General features: G+C 45.5%; 1 protein-coding gene across 1 annotated transcript in view; it reads right to left on the bottom strand.

The window, feature by feature from the left end:
* Positions 1–22,859, bottom strand: part of LRRIQ3 (leucine rich repeats and IQ motif containing 3) — a 418,548-nt gene that overhangs the window by 343,615 nt on the left and 52,074 nt on the right. Inside the window, 1 exon segment of the mRNA XM_078673417.1 lies at positions 10,609–10,903. Within this exon segment, the coding sequence (XP_078529543.1) occupies positions 10,609–10,875 (267 nt within the window). The 5' untranslated portion in view covers positions 10,876–10,903.

Here is a 22,859-nt window from a genome sequence, read left to right as displayed (position 1 = left end):
GGAATGAATCTTGGGTTCGTCCGCAAGATGACCGTGTTCTTCTTGAACTGTAAAAACGGCTCCTGGATAGTAAGAGCCTGCAACTCTCCCACTCGCCTAGCCGATGTCAGGGCTAAAAGTAGGGCCAATTTCAATGACAAATACTTCAGGTCTGAGCGGTGAATTGGCTCAAATGGTTCCTTCATCAGTTGAGCCAGGACCAAGTTCAAATGCCAAGTTGGAGGAGGAGGTCTCACTGGTGGATAGACCCTGAACAGGCCTTTGAGGAATTGCTTGACAATTCTTGAAGACCACAATGACGGACCAGAGCCAGCTCTCCTGAATCTGGAAAGTGCCGCCAAATGGACCTTGATCGTAGAATGGGCCAGATTAGACTTTGCAAGCGAGAGCAGGTAAGGCAAGATCTGATGAGGTTTTGACGTAAAAGGATCAACCTTTTCCTTCTTACACCAAATACAAAACCTTTTCCATTTTAATCTGTATGTCTTGTTTGTTGAAGGTGCTCTTGCCTGGGAAAGAATGTCCTTGATCTCCTTGGAAAGAGGGACATTCATGAATTCTCGCTGGTCAGGAGCCATGCAGTCAGGTGTAATGATCTTGGGTCTGGATGCCAAACCTGTCCTCCGGACATGGTCAGAAGATCCGGACACTCCTCCAGCCGCAATGGAGGGACTAACAACAGCAGATGTAGTTCTGTGTACCAGAATTGTCGCGGCCATGCTGGGGCTATCAGGATCATTTTGCATGGTTCTGTTTTCATCTTCCTGATGAGGCGTGGAATCAGGGGAATTGGCGGAAACGCATAGAGAAACCGCCCTGTCCAGGCTAACGACAGGGCATTGCCCAATGAGCCTTGATGGTGGAACCTGCTGGCGTATGACCAGCACTTCTTGTTGGTTGGTGTTGCAAAAAGGTCCACCTCCGGTGTGCCCCATGTCTGAAATAGTAGATCCAGAACCTGCTGTTTTAGTTCCCACTCGTGACTGACTGAGGATAATCTGCTCAGTCTGTCGGCGCCTTCGTTCAGCACTCCTGGTAAGTGCTCCGCCTTTAGTGAAATTTTCTGAAGAACTGACCATTCCCATATCTGTTGAGCTTCCCGCGACAAGAGGAGTGATCTCGTTCCTCCCTCCTTGTTCACATAATGCATAGCTGTGGTGTTGTCCGTTCTGATGAGCACTTGCGAACCCTGGAGTCGCGGAAGAAAAGCTTGAAGAGCTAGCCTGATCGCTCTCAGATCCAACAGATTGATATGCAGTCTGCTCGCAAGGAGACCAATGGCCGCTGACCTGCAGGTCCTGCATCACTGCTCCCCATCCCTCCAATGACGCATCCGTAGTTAGTATTTGAGGCGATGGTACGCTTGCGAAGGATAGACCTTGGCACAAATTGTCTTGGTGTGACCACCAAATCACTGCCTCCTTCATCTCCCGAGTGACAACCACCTTGTCCTGGAACGATCCGTGCACTTGTTTCCATTGGAGGTCCAGTTGTTCCTGCAGGGGACGCATTCGAAGTCTGCAGTGAGGAATTAAGGGGATACAGGATGACATCACCCCTAGCAGCGACTTGTAACTGCGTACAGAAAGACACCTTTTTACCCGAAGGTTTCGTGCCAACCGTTGCAGTTTGTCTATCCTCTCTTGAGTAGGAAACGCCCTCGAGAGCTTTGAATCTAACACTGCTCCTAGGAACCGTGCTCTTCTTGAGGGCATCAGCGTGGATTTTTCTCCGTTCAAAGTGAGCCCCAGATTCTGGAACAGATTGGTGCAAGCCTGCACAGCGTCATGCGCTAACCTTCTGGATGGGGCCTTCAGTAACCAGTCGTCCAGATAAGGGAAGACCTGGAAGTGGCTCCTTCGCAGAAATGCCGCCACCGGTGCCAGCACCTTCGTGAGAATCCTTGGGGCAGAGCGAAGTCCGAACGGCAGAACCCTGAACTGAAAATGGCTCTTGGCTACTGTGAAGCGTAGGAACCTTCTGTGTGCTGGGTGAATCGGGACATGGAAGTACGCGTCCTCCAGATCGAGCGTGGCCATGAAATCCCCCGGACTGATCATCTTCAATATATCCTGTAGGGATACCATCCGGAAGGATAGGGAGACAAGATAGGTATTTAGCTCCCTGAGGTCTAAGATGGGGCGCCATTTCTCCAGCGTCTTTCTCACCAGGAAGAACCTGGAATAGAAACTTTGGCCCTGTTGTTTGGAGGGGACCGGCTCTATCGCCCCTTTGCGGAGCATGTGTTGTACTTTGAGCCTTAGGAGACGCAGATGTTTTGATGGAACGGCTGCCGGGGGCCTGGGTGGAGGGACTTCCATAAATTCCAAAGTATGTCCTCGCCTTATGATGTTGATCACCCAACGGTCCGATGTTATTTTGGACCAATTTTGAAGGAATTTTGACACCCTGCCTCCAACTGGAGATTTCTTGGAGGAGGGAGCAGTAGGCAGAGCCAGGAGACCGCTATTGGCGCTTGGACGTGTCCCGTCCATGGGCAGCCTGCTTGCCCTTATTGTAAGGCCTCGAATAACCCGAAGATTGGCCTTGCCTTTGCTGGTATGACTGGCGATTTTGCTGGTATCCAGAGCTGTTCGAAGAATAGCATGGTTGTTGTTGTTGGTATGAACCTCTATAACTACCTCCTCTGCCTCTCGAACCTCTGAAGGGAGATTTGCGATACTGGAGGGTACCTAGAGACCTGGCTGTTTCTGTGTCTTTTTTGATCTCTTGAAGAGTATCATCTATTAATTTCCCGAATAGGGCTTCGCCATCGAAGGGCAGATCAAGGACCTTGTTCTGAATTTCCGGTCTAAACCAAGTCGCCTTCAGCCACCCTTGGCGTCTTAAAACTGCCGCTCCTGCTAACGTCCGAAAGGACGTTGTCGCGATGTCCATGGCACAGTCTATAATTTCCATGGAGACCGCCTCACCCTCCTGTAAAGTCTTCTTCGCTTCCGCCCGTGACTCCGGTGGAAGGAGTTCCAGATACGGGGCTACATCGCACCATAATTGGCGATCATATCGTCCTAATATCGCCAAAGCATTGGAGGCACGTATTAGTAGGCTAGCCATCGATGAAAACCGTTTGCCCGTGTTATCAAGTCGTCGGCCAACCTTATCAGGAGGGGCCGTTAATGGAGCAGAAGGGTTCCGCGACTTCCTCTGTGCTGCCTGTGAGATGACAGAGTCAGGTTTTGGATGGCCCGTCAGCGCTGCCGGTCCATCATCTGGTGCTTTATACTTTTTATCCAGACGTGGTAGCACAGGGACCGCCGTCGCTGGGTTTTTCATAGCTTTCAAACCTTCATCCCACAAATGATCCACAATTGGAATGGATCTTGTTGTTTTGCGGTGTGTTTCTTTGAAGTCATATAAGAAACATTCCGTGGTTTCCGCGGGCATTGCCAACTTAAATCTTCCCGCTGCACGTTCCATCAGCTGGTGAAAACTGCCGATGTCAGCAGGAGGTGAATCTACCAAGTCCTGATGAGGCGAAGCTTGGTCTGGGATGATGTAGTCATCATATTCATCCCTATCATGATCCGAGTCTTGGTTACCCTCAGATGATTCATTATCATCATCATCCCCCTCCGGGTCATCGACTGGCTCTGACGGAGCCTGAGGTGTCGGCCGCTGAGGTTGAGGCGGCGTCCGTGCCGGAAGTACCAAAGGGACTACAGATGAGGGGTTTCTGACTGGTGTCGAAGGAGCAGACCTACGTGGTGTTGGTCTTTTTGCTTTCGACTTATAGTCCTGCAGCATCTTGTGGAGGTCATGCAGGAATGTTGTAGGTACCGAAACCATGTCCTGTGGCACATAGCCCTTAGAGTGGGCCACTTGATGATATTCTCCTTCTCCCTGGTCATATGCCCCATCCGAATCTGTCTCTTGACTCTTGATCAGTAGCTGAGACGGGCTACTGGCATAGTCATAAGCATCCTGTCCGTCTTCCTCAGATTCTTCCTGATCCAACAACAAAGTTGGCGGTAAAGTGGTCACCTTTACCGGGGATGTCATTTCCGGAGTGATCCTCGTTAAAGAAATCGTCACTCGTCTCTCCGTAGCCAGTATCGTCGATGGTTCCGTCGACGCCGGAGATATTCTCGTCGACGATATTGGAATCACAGATGTAGTCGTCGACACCGCCGTCGACGAGCCCGCGGACGTTGTAGATATTGTTGTCGTCGTCGATGCACTCGTCGACGACACCACCGTCGTCGATACCGTCGACGACGCCGTCGTCGTCACTGCCGTCGACGATGATGGTTTTTTCGTCGACGACGTTAATGAAGCCGTCGACGACGTCTTCGTCGACGATGTCGTCGTCGTACCTCTCGTCGACGCTGCCGTCGGCGCTACCTTCATCGACGACGAAGCTTTCGTCGACGATTCTCCCACCGACGAGCCCGTCGACGGGACCAATTGAATTTTGGGTTTCGTTTTCTTCGTCGACGGACCCACCGTCGACGATGTCTTCGTCGTAGAGGACTTAGAACTCCTCTCTGAAGAATGTGAGGAGGGTTTCTTGAAGGCTGGGTCTGTCTTCTCACCCTTAGGAGGCGAAACCAGTTCTGCCTTATCCTTCCCACTGCGGTGGGGGGAGCTTTCTGAACCCCGGCTATCAGACTCTCTGGGGGTCTTTTTTGAAGCCTTTGAGGGGCGCCCAACAGAGGAAGATGGGGAACCTCTACCCCTTTTCACTGACCTTTTTGAGGAAGTAAATGAAGACGATTCCTCCTCATCACTGGAAACTCCATGTTTCCTCTCCTTTTGCCTCTGTAGCCATGTAAGCAGTCTTCCAGCACGATCTCTCAAGGTCTTGGTGGAGAGAGTGCGGCACATTTTGCAGTCTTCTTCCTTGTGATCCGGATAAAGGCAGTAAAGCAATCCTTGTGTTTGTCCTCCACAAACAGCCTCTTCTTCCCACAGGTGGAACAGGGCTTAAAAAGAGCTTTCTTTTTCTCAACTTCAGACATCCTGATGAAAAGGAGAAATTTCTGAAGTAGAACTGAAGAAATCCTGAAGGAAAAACTGTAGAAATCTACTTGAAAGAGTTGAAAATAGAGCAGAGCTCAATGGAGACTCCCTAGCACAACGTGCGGTAGAAAATCTGAGGCTCTGAGATTCCTTCAGGAAGGTTCCAGGGGTGAGGCTCTTCTGATTGGCTGATGCCTAATATTTGGTCTCTTTTACAAAAAGAGGCTGATATGCTACAAAAGGGAATGAGGCCTAGGCCTTTCTCTCTCTTTTGTACCTACTACTATGGTATTTTGTTATTACCGAGACTCCCATTCTGACGACGGGGAATGATACAAAAGCATGGGAATCTATGAAAGTTCCAATACTGGGGCAATATACAGTTATACACACACACCACTTCACTTATTCAAACAGAAACAAATGCATACTTATTCTCTATTACAATCACTGATACGAGTACACACTCATCCATACAGCCACTCTCACAATCACTGACATTCACATATAGTCATTTATATACTCCAACTCTCACAAACACCTCCTTTTTACATATGTAGTTACTTGGACATGGACCACTGAGACATCCATTCTCTCACCAACACAACCTTATACACACTCACCCACCCATACAGCTGTCTGCACATGCACTCTTGGACCCATACACCCAGTGAATCAACCACACACCCATCTATGCACAGAGTCACACATCTCCCACCCAAACCAACACTCAGACACCCATACAAATACTCAGGCAACCAATCAATAGCCCATATAGACACTCATGTAGCCACTGACCAACCCATGCACCAGCTTACACAACAACAGACAGAATGATACAGACATTCACACAGTTTAGTCACTAACACATGCATTCAGTAAGACACATTTAATCACTCACTTATACAATCAGTCACGCACCTAAAAAATCCTCCATCCACACACTTATACACACACTCATTCTTCAATACAACTTGGCATATATATATATATATATATATATATATATATATATATATATATATAAAGCATATTTAAACTTTACAGAAACACACAGTCACTGGATGATGTCAATAGTGATGCCATCAGTGATGTCCTCAGTGATGTCATTTGAGATGTCAACAGTGATATCATCAAGGATGTCACGGACCATGTCATGAATGATGTAATATGTGAAGTCATCAGAAGTGCATTGTGGGTGCGCGAGTTATAGTTAGCTGAACTAACTATAACGGCGGAATTTCTCTGATTTTGTACAAGTGAAATGTCCAACTAACTATAACGCCCCTGAAAGCTATGGTTTTTTTCAGTGAATTTGTAAGGTTTTTTAAATGCTGATTTCTAAAAATAACGTGCCTGAAACCTATGTTTTTTTCAGTGAATATATATATATGAATAGGATATCTAGTAATGTATGAATGGGGAATGGTGATGGGTGGGATACCCAAATTTATCTTCTGAAGATTAGCACATGGTCTAACAGAAATATTCCTGTGCTGCCATTACAATGGCAAGTCTAAAGATAATGACAAATTGACAAGGTACATTATGATCAACAATTAAATTAAATATGAACACGAGCGGATATTGGGATATGGGGTGCTACACGTACACCTGCCCTATCACTTACAAATAAAAAAGATAGGTTTGACAAAAACCCATAAGAAGAGATGTTATACTTACCAGTCTCGCCCATCCATTTGCTCTGTGTAGGGATTCAGGGTTTGCTGCAGCACTAAGAGCAGAAGAACAGATGGTGGCATGTGGTGAATAGGCCAACAACAGAGGCCCCTAAAAGTATATAGAAGGAGTGTAGAAACATAATAGTGTTAATAATATGGAAGTTATAGTGGAGTACAGTTATTAATCAAAATAAAAAGTAAAAGTATAAACATGTTGAGGTACAGTAAACAAACGTATTGCAATCACTTATTGTGTTGTAGTGATATTTCTAGCATAAGGACTTACCCTAGTGTTGCCTGGTCGTATTTAGAGACAGGAGCATGCTACACTGCTGCATTAGAAAGTACTCCTGCCCCAGCGGTAGTAATCAGTTTGCTTGGAAAGGTGGCTGTAGGAGAGGAATGAAGAATACAAGGAAAAAAATATAAACAAAAACTTATTTAAAGGGCGGTGTAAGGCTGTGTTTAAGGGGTATGTATGTGATGACTGCAAACCAGTGTCGTTTTGGGCGAAGAGAATTGGGCGGATGGTTGCAGGAAATGTTTTAGGGATAGAGAGATTTCAATCTTACCTGCATAACATTAGGGTGGTCTACAACATGCAGCCAATATAGGTAAAGCTAGATAATGGAGTGGACAACCTCCTTGATGGATCTGACATTGAGACCGAATCCATGTGCACCTCCAGGAATACCTTGTACCAGATGAATCCTGAAGAACTCCTCATTCATCCTCCTCCTCTCATCCTGCCTGTTGTTCTCAGTTCCCCCCACACTGCAGGCCGGTTCCCCATGTACTGACAGAGTCAGTAACCTTGTGCCACAAGGCTGCTTCTATGTTCCACTGAGGGTGAATAAAGGAGGCCATGTAGTTTTTTGTAATGTTTTATCAAAAATGTCACTAAAAATGTTGTCTTCTCCTCAGTAAAAATCCTCTTTCTCTTGAAAGCGGTCTGCATCCTGGAGGCTAAATCTGATTCCTATTGCATGCAGGGTCATGAAGCCAAGGAGGAAAAAACAGAGCATTGGGTGTGGCGTGTATGTATGCACATTGAAGTGAATGGGTGCCAGGTGTGTGTGATTTGAAACATGTGTTTAGCATTTGCTGAATTCCCTTTATTTGGAAGTCTTCTTCCCCATGGCAGAGGTCATTGTCTCCACGAAGGAGGTTCTGCTCCACATATGGAGGGATAAGCTGTATTTACCAAGTAGGTGGAATTTTAAAATATGCCCCAAAAGATAATAATACTAACTTTACAGTCATACATTCTAATGTAAGCTGGAAGGAGTAGAGACATGAAAGTCTAAACTTAGGTGTAAATCTACACTTGGAAATGGTGAATGCCAAAGAAGTGTAGAGTTACATCTAATAGTAATAATAAATATATAAGTGAGTAAACGTACTGATCTAAATGTACTTTTGTGAACAGGTCTCTTGGCGTCCAAAATAAATATACAATATCAACAACAATGCATCCTCACAATATCATTAACAGGAAGAACATCCTCAAAATATTGTTAATACTATCCCAAGCATGAATTGAATTACCAGTATAACACAGTTAGTGAAGATTACCGTCCCAAACTAAACCCATACGTTTCTGAACTAGTTCAGCTACAGTTCAACCACAAGCAAAATATACTCCACAGTATGTCAGAGAACACAGTAAACAATCATTTATCATGAAACATGAATCATCAACATTTATTCTGACCAATCTCTAATTATTCAGGATAAAAAGTGTAACTCATTACTTGTTACCTTTGAAACAATCATAAAACTTCTAAAAAAATTCCAAACACGTAACAAACAGTTGTGTTAATTGCCTTACTTAACAGTGCATGAAATGTTACTCCTAGAAGATGGTTTAGGTGCAGCTTATTAAGAATCATGCATGGCTCATTTTGAGGAATATGTATAAAAAATGGAAAACGTTAGTTTTTCTTACAATTTGTGCTAGTATCAAAAGAAGTTTACAGAACTATCAAGATATTACAAAAAAAAATCAAAATTGTTTTGAGGCTGAAATCATAGCATCCCTTTAGGAAATTCTTAATGAATTATGTCATAGGTGGCTGCGTCAAATTAATACATGGTAGTAAGCACCTAATGAACCTAATAATTTGAATTCAACATAAATATGCTTGCAAAAGTGGGCCCTTTATTCGCCAATTAAAGTGTCACTAGAACAGGTACGCTGTCTACTGTCTATCTAAAACGCACCTTTGTGATGCACTGCGTTAAGAAAAAACAACTTAACCTACTGAATAAAATATTTCAATTTTATCTTTAAATATCACTTTAATATGTGTTATGTAGGTGACATTTGGCAAAACTAGTCCAAAGTGTGAGCTAGCATTTATGCTTTTTACCACATATGAGACAACAAAATAATTTTCACTTTGGATCATGTTTGAGAAATACAAGGAACATTTTTGTTGCAATGTGGAGTTTAGAACCTGGGCCTTTGCCTAAAGTGTCACAAAGGGTGAAAAACTATGGGTTATATCGCTACTGTGAGGGATTGCTAGTGGCAAGACTCTTTGCAAGCACTTTTACCATCATCTTTTGTAAGATTGATACACTGACCTAAATGGCCAAGGGTATGCCCAGATGTGGATCCCTTGCTCACTGTGCCAAAGGAGCCAAGCTATACCGCACTGATGATATATGACAAGGCCAAAACTGGCTGGTGTTCCCTTTTGGAGAGGGCCCCAACTTGGATTGCAGGATTGACGGTCACATGAGAAGAAGGGTCAATACTCATTTTCATTAGGAGACCTTGGTCTAGAGTGGCACAGAGGGCAAAAAACGATGGGTTGGAATGCTACCCGGAGCGATTGCCAGTGGTTCGACTATTTGTATGCATTTCTCCCATCACCTTTTGTGTGATTGAGCTTAGAAACGGAGCATTATAGCTACTTGCAATCACTCTCATTTGTCCAGAGACGCCAACCAATGAAGGGAATGTTGGAACGTTACATTAACGACTAATGTAATTTGCAGCTGTAAATTGGGGTAGTACCTAAAAGGGGTACTGATGAGATCGTTTTTCCAACTCCACACTCTGTCTAGAACACAGAGGTTCGAAAAATTCCATGTAGCGGTGTGGAGCAGTTTTTCACCCTTCGTGGCTCACCAATGTTAAGTTGGTGAGTGCGAGTGAGGAAAATCCAACGTTAGACCACCCCCCGGCGAGATTTCTCAACGCTGTTGGCCACGGCAGGTGGCTACCGCTTATGTTGAGAAACCGGTCGCTCATGGTTAAGGAATATGCAGGTCGAGCATAACATCGACTCAAGCGGCAGAAAGACGCTGTACCCTCTTGTGCTGTGCTTGGTGCGTTTGTGCAAATTTTACAACGCAGGACAAATGCCCGGTGCTAATTATCAGCATGAGCCGCATGACTTACCGCACTCCACCACTTGCGTAACTCCACAGAGATTTTTTGGCGAGTTACGCTATGCCCAGGCCTAGAAATGATGGGACCAAAACATGATTTGGGCCTGTAGTTGCCATTACTTGGCACAAGTACTCATTTTTTGGGACATGACTTTCTTTAGACACTGATGTAAAGCAAGAGAGATAAAGGGAGCAAATGTGGAAAGAAGGAAGAATAACATTGGAAAACAGTGACAAGGAGAGACAATAGGTATGAACCTGCAGCCGTTATATAATGGTGGTGGAGAAAAGAGGTTTGAAGTAGAATTGGGAGTAGTTTTATTATTCAGTAATCTCGTCATTCATCAATTCCTGTACTCAGCAGTGGGCTCCCAGTAACACCTTAGGCCCCTGCACTTATTTCTTAATTGATTAAACAATGTTTGGGACAGGTGAATCCCACACAGGGGCAGAGCTATATCTAATAGAGTCCATGATTCAACGTGGAGAATAAGACACATTAACACATAATGTCACAAGTGTTAATTCTTAACAGGACTGTTACCTGGTTTCCATGAAGATCCAGTTTGATTAACTTAGTACAAGCAAACAAAGGTTCAATGCTTGTAATGTAGTTGTTGGCCAAGATGCAGATTTTAAGAGTGGTGCAATACTGCAGGTACTCCACATCCTTCAACGATAGCTTGCTCAACTGGACTAGCACAAGGTCTTGTAGATCCTCTGTAGGGTTCTGATTGAGTGTCTGTCCATGTTCCAATACCATTGCCTTAGAGGAAGGCATCAAGTACTTGCCCTCTGGAGGCTCCTTCATGATTAGTCAGTAAATGCTTCTGGCACATCTATCAGATAAATACAGAACAGAATCAGGAATAAATCAAAGTAGTTTATATGGTGCCTTTAATGAAAATATCCCCTGTCAAAGACAGTTTTGATTTATAAATAATCAGATGTCTGTAATTAAAAAAATGAAAAACGAGCTACTTGAGAAAAATAATCAGACGTGTAAAGAGATAGTTTATTTCAGGTCCCACCATGTTAATAATTGTAACAGGAAAGCCTTAAAATATTTTAGCAAATGAGAATGCCATGCGCAATATTTAGCAGCAAAACTGCCATGTACATACATGCATTTAATTGAAAGACGAAAAACACTTCTGCTTTGCTCGTCGACTATTGGGCATGTTGGCAACATATGACATTGGAAACCACCAGACATGGTGATCTTGTCTACAAGATAACCAGGGGTGTTGGTCATGGGGGCTTCGTAAATGTATTTCTTGGTGTTATGGGTAAGACCTGCTGCAGTGTGGGGGATGCCTTCTAGGGTGCCAGAGTGGAGTGTGGGAGACCATTTGGCAGGGTGTTACCACTATCCAGATGCAAGTTATGAGGCTTTGGTGGACAGGGCTCGGGTTTTGGTGTTGAAAGTAGCCAAGAGGACCAGAAGAAAGCTCACCAGACTGATAACTAATCAGGTTACCGCAGTATAAGACTTGTGTGATATGTTGTTGGTTCGGTATTGGTTGTCTCTATTAATTTCATATAATGTTAGTTAAGCACATGCTTCACCACTAAGGACATGCATTTCGGGAACATGTATCACCTGAGACTGGTCTTTTTAAAATACTGTATTGGTAATTATTAATATGATCTGTACAGCATAGATTAAACCTGATTGGTTCATACGTGCAAGGTGCTTAGGAGTGCAACACTGGACCTTAAAGGTTATAGAGGAACCGTGATGGTACAGAGAATATCGAAATGGCTTTCAGAACCATACAGGTGGGCACAGGCTGAAGAAAGTACGAGTAGATGCCTTAGTTATAATGCAAAGGAGCCTCCTGGATGGGATTCGAAGATTGCCCTGAAAACGTACTCCAAAACTCCATACCTTAACACGGTCATAAATAATTCATGGATCAAACATCGTATACAATTCTATACATCATTAGTGACGTCTCACTGATTAAATATGGCAATATCCCAACTCTGGCCTCTGGAAAGCCGCATTATTTTTGTAAACCCTTTGTCGTAAGCACTGTTTTTCTGTTGTTTTTTAAATTGATTTTGTCAAAAGAAGATGCGTGAATTGTCACACATAACGTGTATTACTGGAGCTGAAAAAACGATGTATGTGACTGTTAAACCAGGGATCATTAGCATGGGTTCTCCCGTCTTTTTGCTTCTACCGCCTGGATTTTTTACTTTGTGTTTGCTGGTTTTTGAACTCTGACCACTTTACCACTGCTGTTCAGTGCTAAAGTGAACGTGCTCCATGTGTAAATTGTGATTATGCTTGGTTATCCACGATTGTCACATTTGATTCACTGATAAGTCCCTAGTGAAGTGCACTGTTGTGTACAGGGCCTGTAAATCAAATGCTACTAGTGGGCCTGCAGCACTCATTGTGCCCCCCACGAGTAGCCCTGCAAACATGTCTCAGGCCTGCCACTGCAGTCTGCAAGTGCAGTTTTAAACTACTATGCCGAACTGGCAAGTGCACCCACTTGCAAGTCCCAAAGTTTCCCTTTTAATACATGTAATGCACTCCTAGCAGGCGCGGCTGGTCCATTTGGGCGGAAGGGCCCGCTCCCTTTTTCCCCCGTAGGAACAGTGTCTGTCAGGCTGAACAAAAGTCAGCCTGACAGACACTATTCACTTTCAGTTTAAGCAGCCAGGAGAAACACATGCGCATTTAGCACTGGCTCCTGGCTGCCTGAACTGAACTTTGCTGGGCTGAGAAAGTCACAGCTCCGTTAGGCGTGACTTTCTCAGCTCAGCAAACATTAGTGAGGCACTCCCCTCAGTGATGAGGGATAGCGTCACTGATTGCCTCGCACCTGGGCGCTTCAGTTTTAAGCCCTGAAGCGCCCAGGGTCGAGTGTCAATCATTGACACTTCATAACCTGTTGTTCATGCCTTAATCACTTCCCATTTGGATTATGCCAAGAGTTTGTATGTAGGAGCCCCTGCTTACCTGATTAAACGGTTGCAGATTGTGCAGAATGCTGCTGCTAGGCTGATCTGGAACATCCCATATCGCCATTCCATCTCACTGTATCTGGTTAAGTTGCACTGGCTACGGGTGATCTATTGCATACAATTTAAAGCTCTGGTTATTGCCTTCAGGGCCCTCAATGGCCTGGGTCCTGCCTACCTGAGACATAGGCTCAAACCTGTCCATTCCTCACGTGCCCTCAGATCAAACCACCTTCGCCTTCTCTGTGCTCCCCGCTTTCGTCGTTCTAGAATGGGGGGCCGTGCCTTTGCTGTGATCACTGCAAAGTTTTGGAATGGCCTCCCTCTAGACCTTAGGCTTACTACATCAGAATTGTTGTTCCGAAGTAAACTTAAAACCTGGCTAGTTCTCCAAAATCTAGGCCATGCTGAACCACTCTGGTTGCCTGTTGTCCGCAGCACCGGGACACCCCCGTTGGGGGTAGCCGTGCAGTTTATAAGCTTAAAAAATAAATAAATAAATAACTCACAGAGTGGGGTGGGGTCAGTAGTCTCCCTGACCCCATCCCACTCTGTGATGACGATAGGACTGCTGCCTTCCCTCATTGGCTGACCTAAGGTCAGCCAATGAGGGAAGGCAGCAGTCACAAGTCTCCTGGAACCTCCAAGGCAGAGCAGAGCTGGCTGAAGGCAAGTGTGATTTATTTTCTTTTTACACTGTTTGGTGCGTGCCTGCGTTCATGTATGAATGTTTGGGAAAGAGGGTTGTGAATGAATGTGTTTGTGTGCACCTGGTTGTGAGTGTTATGTGTATGTGAGCGTGTGTGTGTGTCCTGCCCGCCCCCTCCCCCAAAACTTACCAGCCGCCACTGACTACTAGTGTAGGCTAAAGTCAGCCCCATGAGCAAGATGCAGTGCATTTTAAAGGTAGGACATGAACTGGTGTGTTTTACATGTCCTGATAGTGAAATACTGATAATTTCGTTTTGCAAGAACTATCTCTCCCACAGGTTATCATTAAAACTGCCTTCTTCATTTATGTGCTTTTATATAGCGCAAACTTTACTCAAAGATGTCAGAACACTTTATAATAGAATCAGTTACATTACATAAGGACTTCAGAGTACATGAATTACATAAAAGGTACGAAACAGATAAACTCTACTCAAAAAGATTGGTAGTAAGTACATATGTCAACTACAGATACTGCAGGTTGCAAATTCACTCAGATTTACATTTAACAAAAGTTGAAGCGATTAGGCTTGGACAAAAATATATTATATATTTACAGAGCATGATCTTCTTGCCATTGCCGGGTTTCTTGCTGTACTCGTTCAGTCAGGCCTTCAGGGTGCTGTTGTACTCATGGGTGGTTATCTTGGGCCTGGAGGGATCCCAGAGCTGGTGATGGCCGTAGGGGTAGAAGGCCGGGTGGTGGTGGGCTAAGGCGGCATGCTGAATCCTGGGCAGTTCTTAAGCTTGTGCTGGGCTCCAGCTGTGGAAACGGGGTAGCTTGGCGCTGTAGGGCATGAAGGCTCCATAGCCGGTGTAGGGGAGTTCGTGAATGGAGGAAAGTTAGTCATTGGTTCGGTGCTGTGGAAGAGAGGTTGAGGTAGTGGGGGCCAGCCAGACTGCGGTGCGCCACTTGATGATGCTGACGGGTTTGATGTCCTCTGCGCCTGTTCTCCCGGTTGCCTCAACACTCCTGGGACCTTGAGAATGGTTTACGGTGCAGGGACCAGCTCAGCGCCATGGGAGGCTGGTAGCTGAGGAGTGCAGGGGTGAGGACATCATGGCTGTCTCATTCTCTTTATCATGGCTGCCCCACTCTCGACCCCTCCCCAGAATCACCGACATGCAGACGAGCAGAGAGGCTGCGTTGGAGCGCCCCCGCAGCTTGGTCCCGGCACGGATTCCTATTTTTTTCCGGTAAGAGGATGGGCTGTACGGAACAGCAGGACTGGAGGCAATTTGCAAAATCCAGAGGTTGGTGAAAAAGGGTGGCGGTGGGCTCACTCTGCCACAGAATGTCAGCCCAGCTCTCTCCCTCTGACAAGTCACATGGGTGGAGTGGATAGGGAAAGGCAGTGACATCCCAGCTCATAAATGTCTGCTTTGCAAGTGGGGACAGGCGTACTGGAGTGGAAGGGCAGGGAGCTGTCTGCAGGCACATCTCCTAACACTCAGCGGGATTTGTGTAGACGGCGACAGAGCCCGGAACTGGGAAATCTTCCTGAGTTCCCACTTCATTATTTCTCGACATTGCAAGATCTTCGCCGCTGTGACCAGTAATCGTAGTCAACAATGCGTCGCGGCTCACTGGCCAGGTTGTGGCAACTTGCTGGGGGGAGCTTTTCTGGGGATTTGTGCCCTAAGGCGATCCCTAGCTCGAGAGCTCCCCAGCGGGAACTCCTACACGACGGCCATTCTAACACCTTACAAGTGTAACTTTCAATTGGGAAGAGATAGAGATTTGGAGTTTGGGTTCCCTGTACTCAGAATTTAAAAATACACCTTTTAATGAAGTTGATTTTTAAATTGTGTGTTAGAAAATGGCACTTTTAGAAAGTGGGCATTTTCTTGTTGTGTATAAACACGAAGAGAGTAAGGGATGATCGGGATCAGACTCCCATTCCCATGGGGTTATGTACTCCGTGAGGACGATACGTAGGTGTTCCGACGGGCTGCAGTGTTACCAAACGTGAGTACAGAAGGCAGGCGGGTGGGCTCTGGAGTGTTGTGCAACTACTTGACAACCGAACGATGCCCCATGTCCCTATTTGGCTTAACTTACTCCGTGCGGACATATAGCACTAACATCAATCTTTTTCTCAAAACAGAATGTTTCTGTAACCAGCCCCCCCACGGTTTCCATGGGGCAAAACTTCATTTAGTTTCCCGTGAGTTTTGTTTTTATTTACATGTTGGCCAATGTGTTACCTTGGTTCTGCCACCAATCACGTCCCCTGTCTGTCACTCGTAAATGCACAACCACTTCAAAATTGTTTGGAGTGATTCTTGTGATGCACGTTTAAGTGAATATTGCTTAGCCACTATAAATCACGCTCTTATGATACAAGGTGGCGCCTGACACCCACTTTTCTCACTGTGAATGCGAGTGGGTATGTACTGTGAATGAAGGGTAAGAAAACCCTAAATATAAATAGCCGCATTGTAATATACATGCATGCCCAGTATGTCATGAAATTACGACATGAAATGTATGTGGAGGCTCGAGGTCTCCAATCCTGAAAATGTGGAGAACTGGAAATAAGCAATGCTGATAATTAAGAAACGGCATACAAATGTGCACTATTTATGCGGTTTTGTTTCTTTCAGAAAAAAAATTTCCTTACACATAAGGCTGGAGTTGGCTGAACCGTAAGTACACGGTCTGGCGATTTTGTGGATTCAGGGTAGGGTGCGCCTTAGCGTGCGTAGACCGCCAGTTTCACGCATTTTGTGTTGAACCATTCTGTGCCTCTTCCTGCCTGTGGAATACACATCTGGTTTAGACTGACAGTTGGGCTGTGCATTCACTTTAGACAGTCAGACATTGATAGCTGAGGTGTGCCCTGTATATCCTGATTGCCCCCCACCAGGCTGATGGGCCTGCCTGAGCTACAGTGGTGGGAGGAGTTGTCACCGACACCTGAATAGGGCTGTGTTTGTTCTCTCACACACTGTCTCCACCCCCTGTAGTGTGTGTTGAGCCGGGACAGGGCAAGGCAGAATCTGTGCACTACAAAGATTATCCTTTGAAGTATGCCTACTTCAAAGGCCAAAAGGGGTATGGGTATTGGAAGTGTAACAACACATTTTCATGACACTACTGGATCAAGAGGAGACTCTGGCACGAGCACGAGCTGGAGAGCTGCCAGGAGGAGTACTGCCCCATTGCTGTGTTGCTTTGCTGGGTTGGCCTGCAGTTGCTGCTTCCATCTTGGAGAGGAAAAGGATTGGACTTTGCTTTGTATCCTGCTAGAGAAGATTTTCTAAGAGCTTCTGTGTGCTTGCCTCGTATTAAGAAGTCTCAAGCCCATCAAAGATTTCCGCTGTAGTCCCTGGACTCCTCTGCTGGGAGTTCTGACCTGTCAAGTGGTGCTAATTCCAGTTCTGGGACCTTGGAAGTGGCTTTTCTGCAGAAAGAAGAAGAAAAATTTCCACGGTGACCCTCCACACATGTTTTTCCGGCCGTAAGCTTGGTGTGCGGTTGAAAAACCAATGTATCACTGCACTGCATGCGAAGGATCGTCGCAGCGCCTGTTTGTGGCTGGTAGAATCAACGCCACACAGGTTTGCATGGCTCCAAGTTCACCACACCCGAGTCTGGAGCACTGTGTCTCGGACGCCAAAGACACCTGCTCCGACTCTGACAAAGGCCTGGCAGTGTGGCTGAAACCCATTGCACGCCGCGCTGCAGCCGAAGAATCATTGCAGGTCCTGTTCGTGGCTGGCAGCATTGATCACAGCAGGATGTTCCACACATCACACTATACTCCAAGTTTTCAGTGCATCGCGCCGCAGAAAAGACCCAAGTTTGGATTTCGACGCATCGCTTCTCCTCGCAGTAAGGAATCGATGCAACACTCCTTTTGCGTGGAGCAGAACTGATGCCTCCATTTCCCTGAGACTCAAGAACTGACGCATCTCTCCTTTGTGAGTATTTTTTGCCTTGGATTTTGCGCATCAAAAGTACATTGTGCTAAAATCACCACATCCATAGAGTTCTATGGACAGAATTGCTTAAACCTTTAAAAAGTCATATCTTGAGTTCTGTATGTTGGAACGTTGTCATTTTAGTCTTGCTTGATTCTGATTAAGAGTGTTTATTTTCCTAAACTGGCATGGTGTCCATTTGCAGTGTTTTACTGGGTTACTAAGTGTTTTGTAAAAATTCTTTAGACATTTTCTCTGAGACATGCCTGACTGCTCGTGTCAAGCTACCAAGGGGTGAGCAGAGTTTATTACCATGACTAGAAGGCAGGGTCCCTACTTGGACAGGGTGCATACCACTGCCAACTGGAGACCCCCATTTCTAACACAGACGTGCACTCTTTACGTTTAAATGGCAATAAAATCAAATTGAAAAAAGTGCTCAGTGTAAGTTACACAAGGGGCTTAGTGAAAGTTGCATATGATGATGGTGGGCTTGTCTGTGGGCAAAGGGAGTCAAGTAGGACTCTCCAATGTATATGCTGCAAGACTGAAAGCAGTTAGAAACTGCATTATAGTCAGTGATTAGGTGGGACTTCTGAAGCTGGTAAGCAGTAGGTTTTGTTAGGGAAAGATATTTTCAGAGCAAGGGGTCTTGATAGATAATCTTCTGTCGTTTTTTTATTATGTGTCAATGTTAGACCTAGAAAGCAAAAGACACACAGTTCCCATGAGGCACAGGGTCAAGACTGATTTACATATAGCTGTGTCTGAACTGGGGTGGCATAGTGAGCTAAAGAATGATGATGGATTTAACCCAGATCTGTGACTGGGGGTGAGTTTCTGAAAAGTTTTAGCACTCCGTCCATCATCTCCTTGTGCTTTCAATGTTAGACCTGGCATCTTTTGGCATGGTTTCCCCTATCTTTTTGCTTCTGGCCTCCTGCTTTGTATTGTGTGCTGGATTTAGTTTTTGCTGGAGTTTGGACTCCTCGTACTTTACCACTGCTTATCAGTGCTAAAGTGCATGTGGTCTGTGTCTAAAATGTAATGGCATTTGATTTCTCCATGATTGGCATATTTGATTTACTAGTACGTCCCTCATATAGTGCATTCCATTAGCCCAGAGCCTATAAACCAAATGCTATTAGTGGGCCTGCAGCACTGACTGTGACACCCAAATGAGTATGAATGAATGAATGAATGAATGAATGAATGAATGAATGAATTACACATTTGTTACGCGCACAGCTACCCGTAGGCATCCCGGCGCCCTTTGCTCATTCATTCACAAAGTTAGGCAAACAGGTGAGTTTTAACTAGCCTCCTGAATTTTTGATGATTGGGTTCCAATCTAATGGAGTCAGGAAGACTATTCCATAGTTTGGTTGCCTGTAGCGAAAAGCGTCTCCCGCCTGTACGTGTTCTTTTTGTTTTAGGGACCACTAACAGATTCTTATTATTAGATCTGAGGGTCCGTTGAGGGCAATAGGGGGAGAACATGGCTTGAATTAGTACGGGGCCAGTCTTATAGAAAGCTTTATGTACCGTGGTCAAGGACTTAAACTCCACTCTCCTTTGCACTGGAAGCCAGTGTAACTGGCGCAAACCAGATCTGGCGGAGGTCCGTCGTGGGATGTCCAGTAACAGACGTGCGGCACAGTTTTGGACCGTCTGGAGGATTTTAATAGCGCCTTGTGGAGCTCCCAGATAGAGTGCATTGGAGTAGTCAAGGCGCGATAATATCAGGGATTGTACCAGTATTCTCCTGGAACTGAACGGGAGGAGTTTAATGGTTTTCCTCAGTTGTCTCAGTAAGGCATAACAGATCGCTGCTACCTTGCGCACCTGTACTCCAAGATTAAGGGCAGGGTCGAGCCAGACCCCCAAGCTCTTGATTTGGCTTTTTGGTGGGGGGGGCTGTCCAAGGCAAGGTGGCCACCAGTTGTCAATGGTGGACGGAGGCTTCTGTCCCAGTAACATTACCTCTGTTTTCGCACCAATCAATTTAAGAAAGGATGTCTCCATCCATGCGTGGATATCCGTTAGACAAGAGGAGAGATTTTTATAGGGGGCATTCTGAGACGATAGTGAGATGATCAATTGCGTATCATCTGCATACGTCACCAGCTGTACTCCCCAGGGCAGAATCACCTCAGCCAAAGGCCTCATATAGATATTAAATAGTGTAGGGCTGAGGGAGGAGCCCTGGGGAACACCACACTGGAGACGCATTTGGGGTGAAAAAGCGTTATCCTCAAAGACCGTGAAGGTCCTTTCCGTTAGAAAGGAACACAGCCAATTGAGCGCTTGCCCCCCAACCCCTACTTCTCTCAGCGCTTCAACTGTGTATCCGGCCTGCCACTGCAGAGTCTGTGTGTGCAGTTTTAACTGCCATGATGATCTGGCAAGTACACCTACTTGCCGGGCCCAAACTATCCCTTTTACTACATGTAACGCAACCTAAGGTAGGCCCTAGGAAGCCTCAGGGGCAGAGTGCTTTGTATTTAAAAGGTGGGACATGTGCTTTTAAGGTTTAAATGTCCTGGTAGTGAAAGCCTACTAAATTCACTTTTCACTGCAGCAAGGCCTATCTCTTCCATAGTTTAGCATTGGAGCTGCGCTGTAGCATTTTATACTGGTATCTTCCAATTAGGAGCTGATAGAAAATTAGAGTTTGGTGTCTTCAGACTCACAATTTCAAAACACATCTTTAAGGGAAGTTGGTTTTAAAATTGCAGGTCTGAAAATGCCACTTTTAGAAAGTTTGCATTTTCTTACTATAGCCATTCTGTGCCTCTACCTGTTCCAAGAATACACGTCAGGGTTGGATGACAGTTGGGCTTTGTGAACTCACTCTAGACCAGTGATACTCAAAGTATGGCCTGGGGGCCGCCTGAGGCCCTCCTGACCTTCACATGCGGCCCCTGGGTTAACAGCAGACTGCTGTTTACTTCAGAGAGCACTAACATTCAGAAAGTTGTTAAATAAATGGGGAAGCTTTAATTTTCAAGTGAACTGAAGTAAAGAAAATGAATCTAGAAAAGTATCCTGCAACATTTAACCAACCACAAAGCCCTACTCCCATCCTGCTAGCATCAATATGGCATGCAACCTCACCACCGAGCATACATTGTGGGGCCCTAGAAAATGTTTGTGAGTATGTATGCTCTAGTTAATCACACACAGAAGGAGCAGAGGTGTAACCTGCATATCCTTATGTCCCATCACAAGGCTGATGGGTCTTCCTGAGCTAGAGTGGGGGGAGGAGTTGACACTTGAAAATAAAATTAAATGAAAATGTAATTTATAGAGGGCTCTACTACCCCGGGGTGTCTAGGCACTATTGGTCTGGGAAACTGATCACAGCCTAAGAAAACAACTTAGAGAACAGAAAGGAACAGAGGTCAAACTGTTGAAAAGCCATGTTTTAAGAGCTTTCCAGCAAGAAAACAGTTCAGTCTTTTTCTTAAGATCTGAGGGCATCGAATTCCAAAGCTTAGCAGTGCAGGTTACGAAGCTCCTGCCACCCCAGTTAGATACTTGTAATTTGGGGAAATTCCGAGATGACAACGATCTAAGTGATCTACTGGGGGTGTCCATTGGAAGAATTGGTTACGGTACTAGGGCCCCACCTCGTGCATCGCCTTGAAGGTGATGCAGAGGACATTGAAGTCCTTACGTTATTTAATGGGAAGCCAGTGGAGCTGGAAGAGGCCCTGAGAAACAGATCGGAACTTGGGAATTCCCAGGAGTAGTTGTGCCGCAGAATTCTGATTAGAATTTGTAGTTTTTTTGTGGCATCTTTTCTGGATGTTGGTAAACAAGGCATTGCAATAATCAATTTTGGAAATAATCAGAGAGGAAGCTACATTTTTCCATAGATCGCAAGGGATGAACAGAAGAATTTTCATTAGTGTCTTAAGCATGGAAAAAAGACAAAGAAGTAATAGCATTGATATGCCCATCAAAAGAAAGTTTGCTTTCAAAGAGCACCTCTAGGTTCCTGGCCTTGGAGACGGGGAGGGAGGCGCTCTAAAATGCCGTTGCTACCATCTAGGAGACCAAAAAGATGTATTTCTGCCAAACAGTAGAACCTCGGTTTTACAGGACATCCAGTTCCCAATCTGGAGCATGCAATTGTGGGATCTGAAAGCAGTGTCATCTGGATCACTGCCCACTGACACCACTATCTCAGTGTTGTCTGCGCAGAACACCACTGCAAAGCCAAAAGATCTAATCAAATCAGCCAGGAGGGTAACATAAAGATTAAAGATGGAAGGGCTCAATGAAGGGCCCTGCGGGACCCCACATGGTAGAGAAAAAGAGGCAGAGTTGAACTCATCCAGGGTGACAAACTGCTCTCGGTCTGAGAGGAAGGATTTCGAAGCTGAAGTACCCAACTCCTGATACCTAGAGAGCAAAGACACTTTATAAGCAGGCCATGATTAACTGTGTCAAATGCTGCTGAGAGATCCAACAAAATCAGGGCAGCATTCCCACTTGCATCTAGGGTTAGTCTGATTTCTTCAGAGGCAGTGATAAGGGCCAATTGGGTGCTATGCCGGCTTCTGCAAATTGGGTATCATCTAGAAGACCATTGTAACTGATGAAAGCAGAAAGTTTAGTGTTAATGGCCTTTTCTACAATAGTCACCGGGAAGAAATTAGAGAGATGGGGTAATTATTAGGATCATTGCCGCCCAAGGTTGGTTTTTTTAAAAGAGGGAGGATGGAGGCTTTTTTCCACTCCTTCAGAAAGTAGCTGGTCTCAAACACCAGATTAAAGATGTCTGTAAGGTGCTTGTTACGATATCAGGAGCAAGTAGAAGGATTCTAGGGCGGCAAGGGTCAAGTGGTGAACATGACTTGACCTGACTCGGTAAGGACTGAACATATGCTATAGATAAAGGTGAAAAGGAAGTCAGAACAGCATTCTCTGATGGGGGATCCCTTTGGGCAAGCTAGAGGAGGGAGCAGTGATGTTGTTTTGTCAGGCCGTTTTACTGGACGGGATGATTGCATTTGAATCCTGCGCAGCCATGGCATCCCGCTCTTCTGGAGGGCAGGAGGATGAAGAGCTGGAAGAGAGCGAGTTGTAGATAGCCTCGACCTTAGTTTTGAAGAACAAGGCTAGGGTGGGGTAATTAGTGATGTTGTGTCTGGAATCAGGGACCTTAGT

The sequence above is a fragment of the Lissotriton helveticus genome, chromosome 1_2, assembly GCF_964261635.1.
Source record: "Lissotriton helveticus chromosome 1_2, aLisHel1.1, whole genome shotgun sequence".
NCBI lineage: Eukaryota > Metazoa > Chordata > Amphibia > Caudata > Salamandridae > Lissotriton > Lissotriton helveticus.
This window is presented reverse-complemented; position numbering and strand designations above follow the sequence as displayed.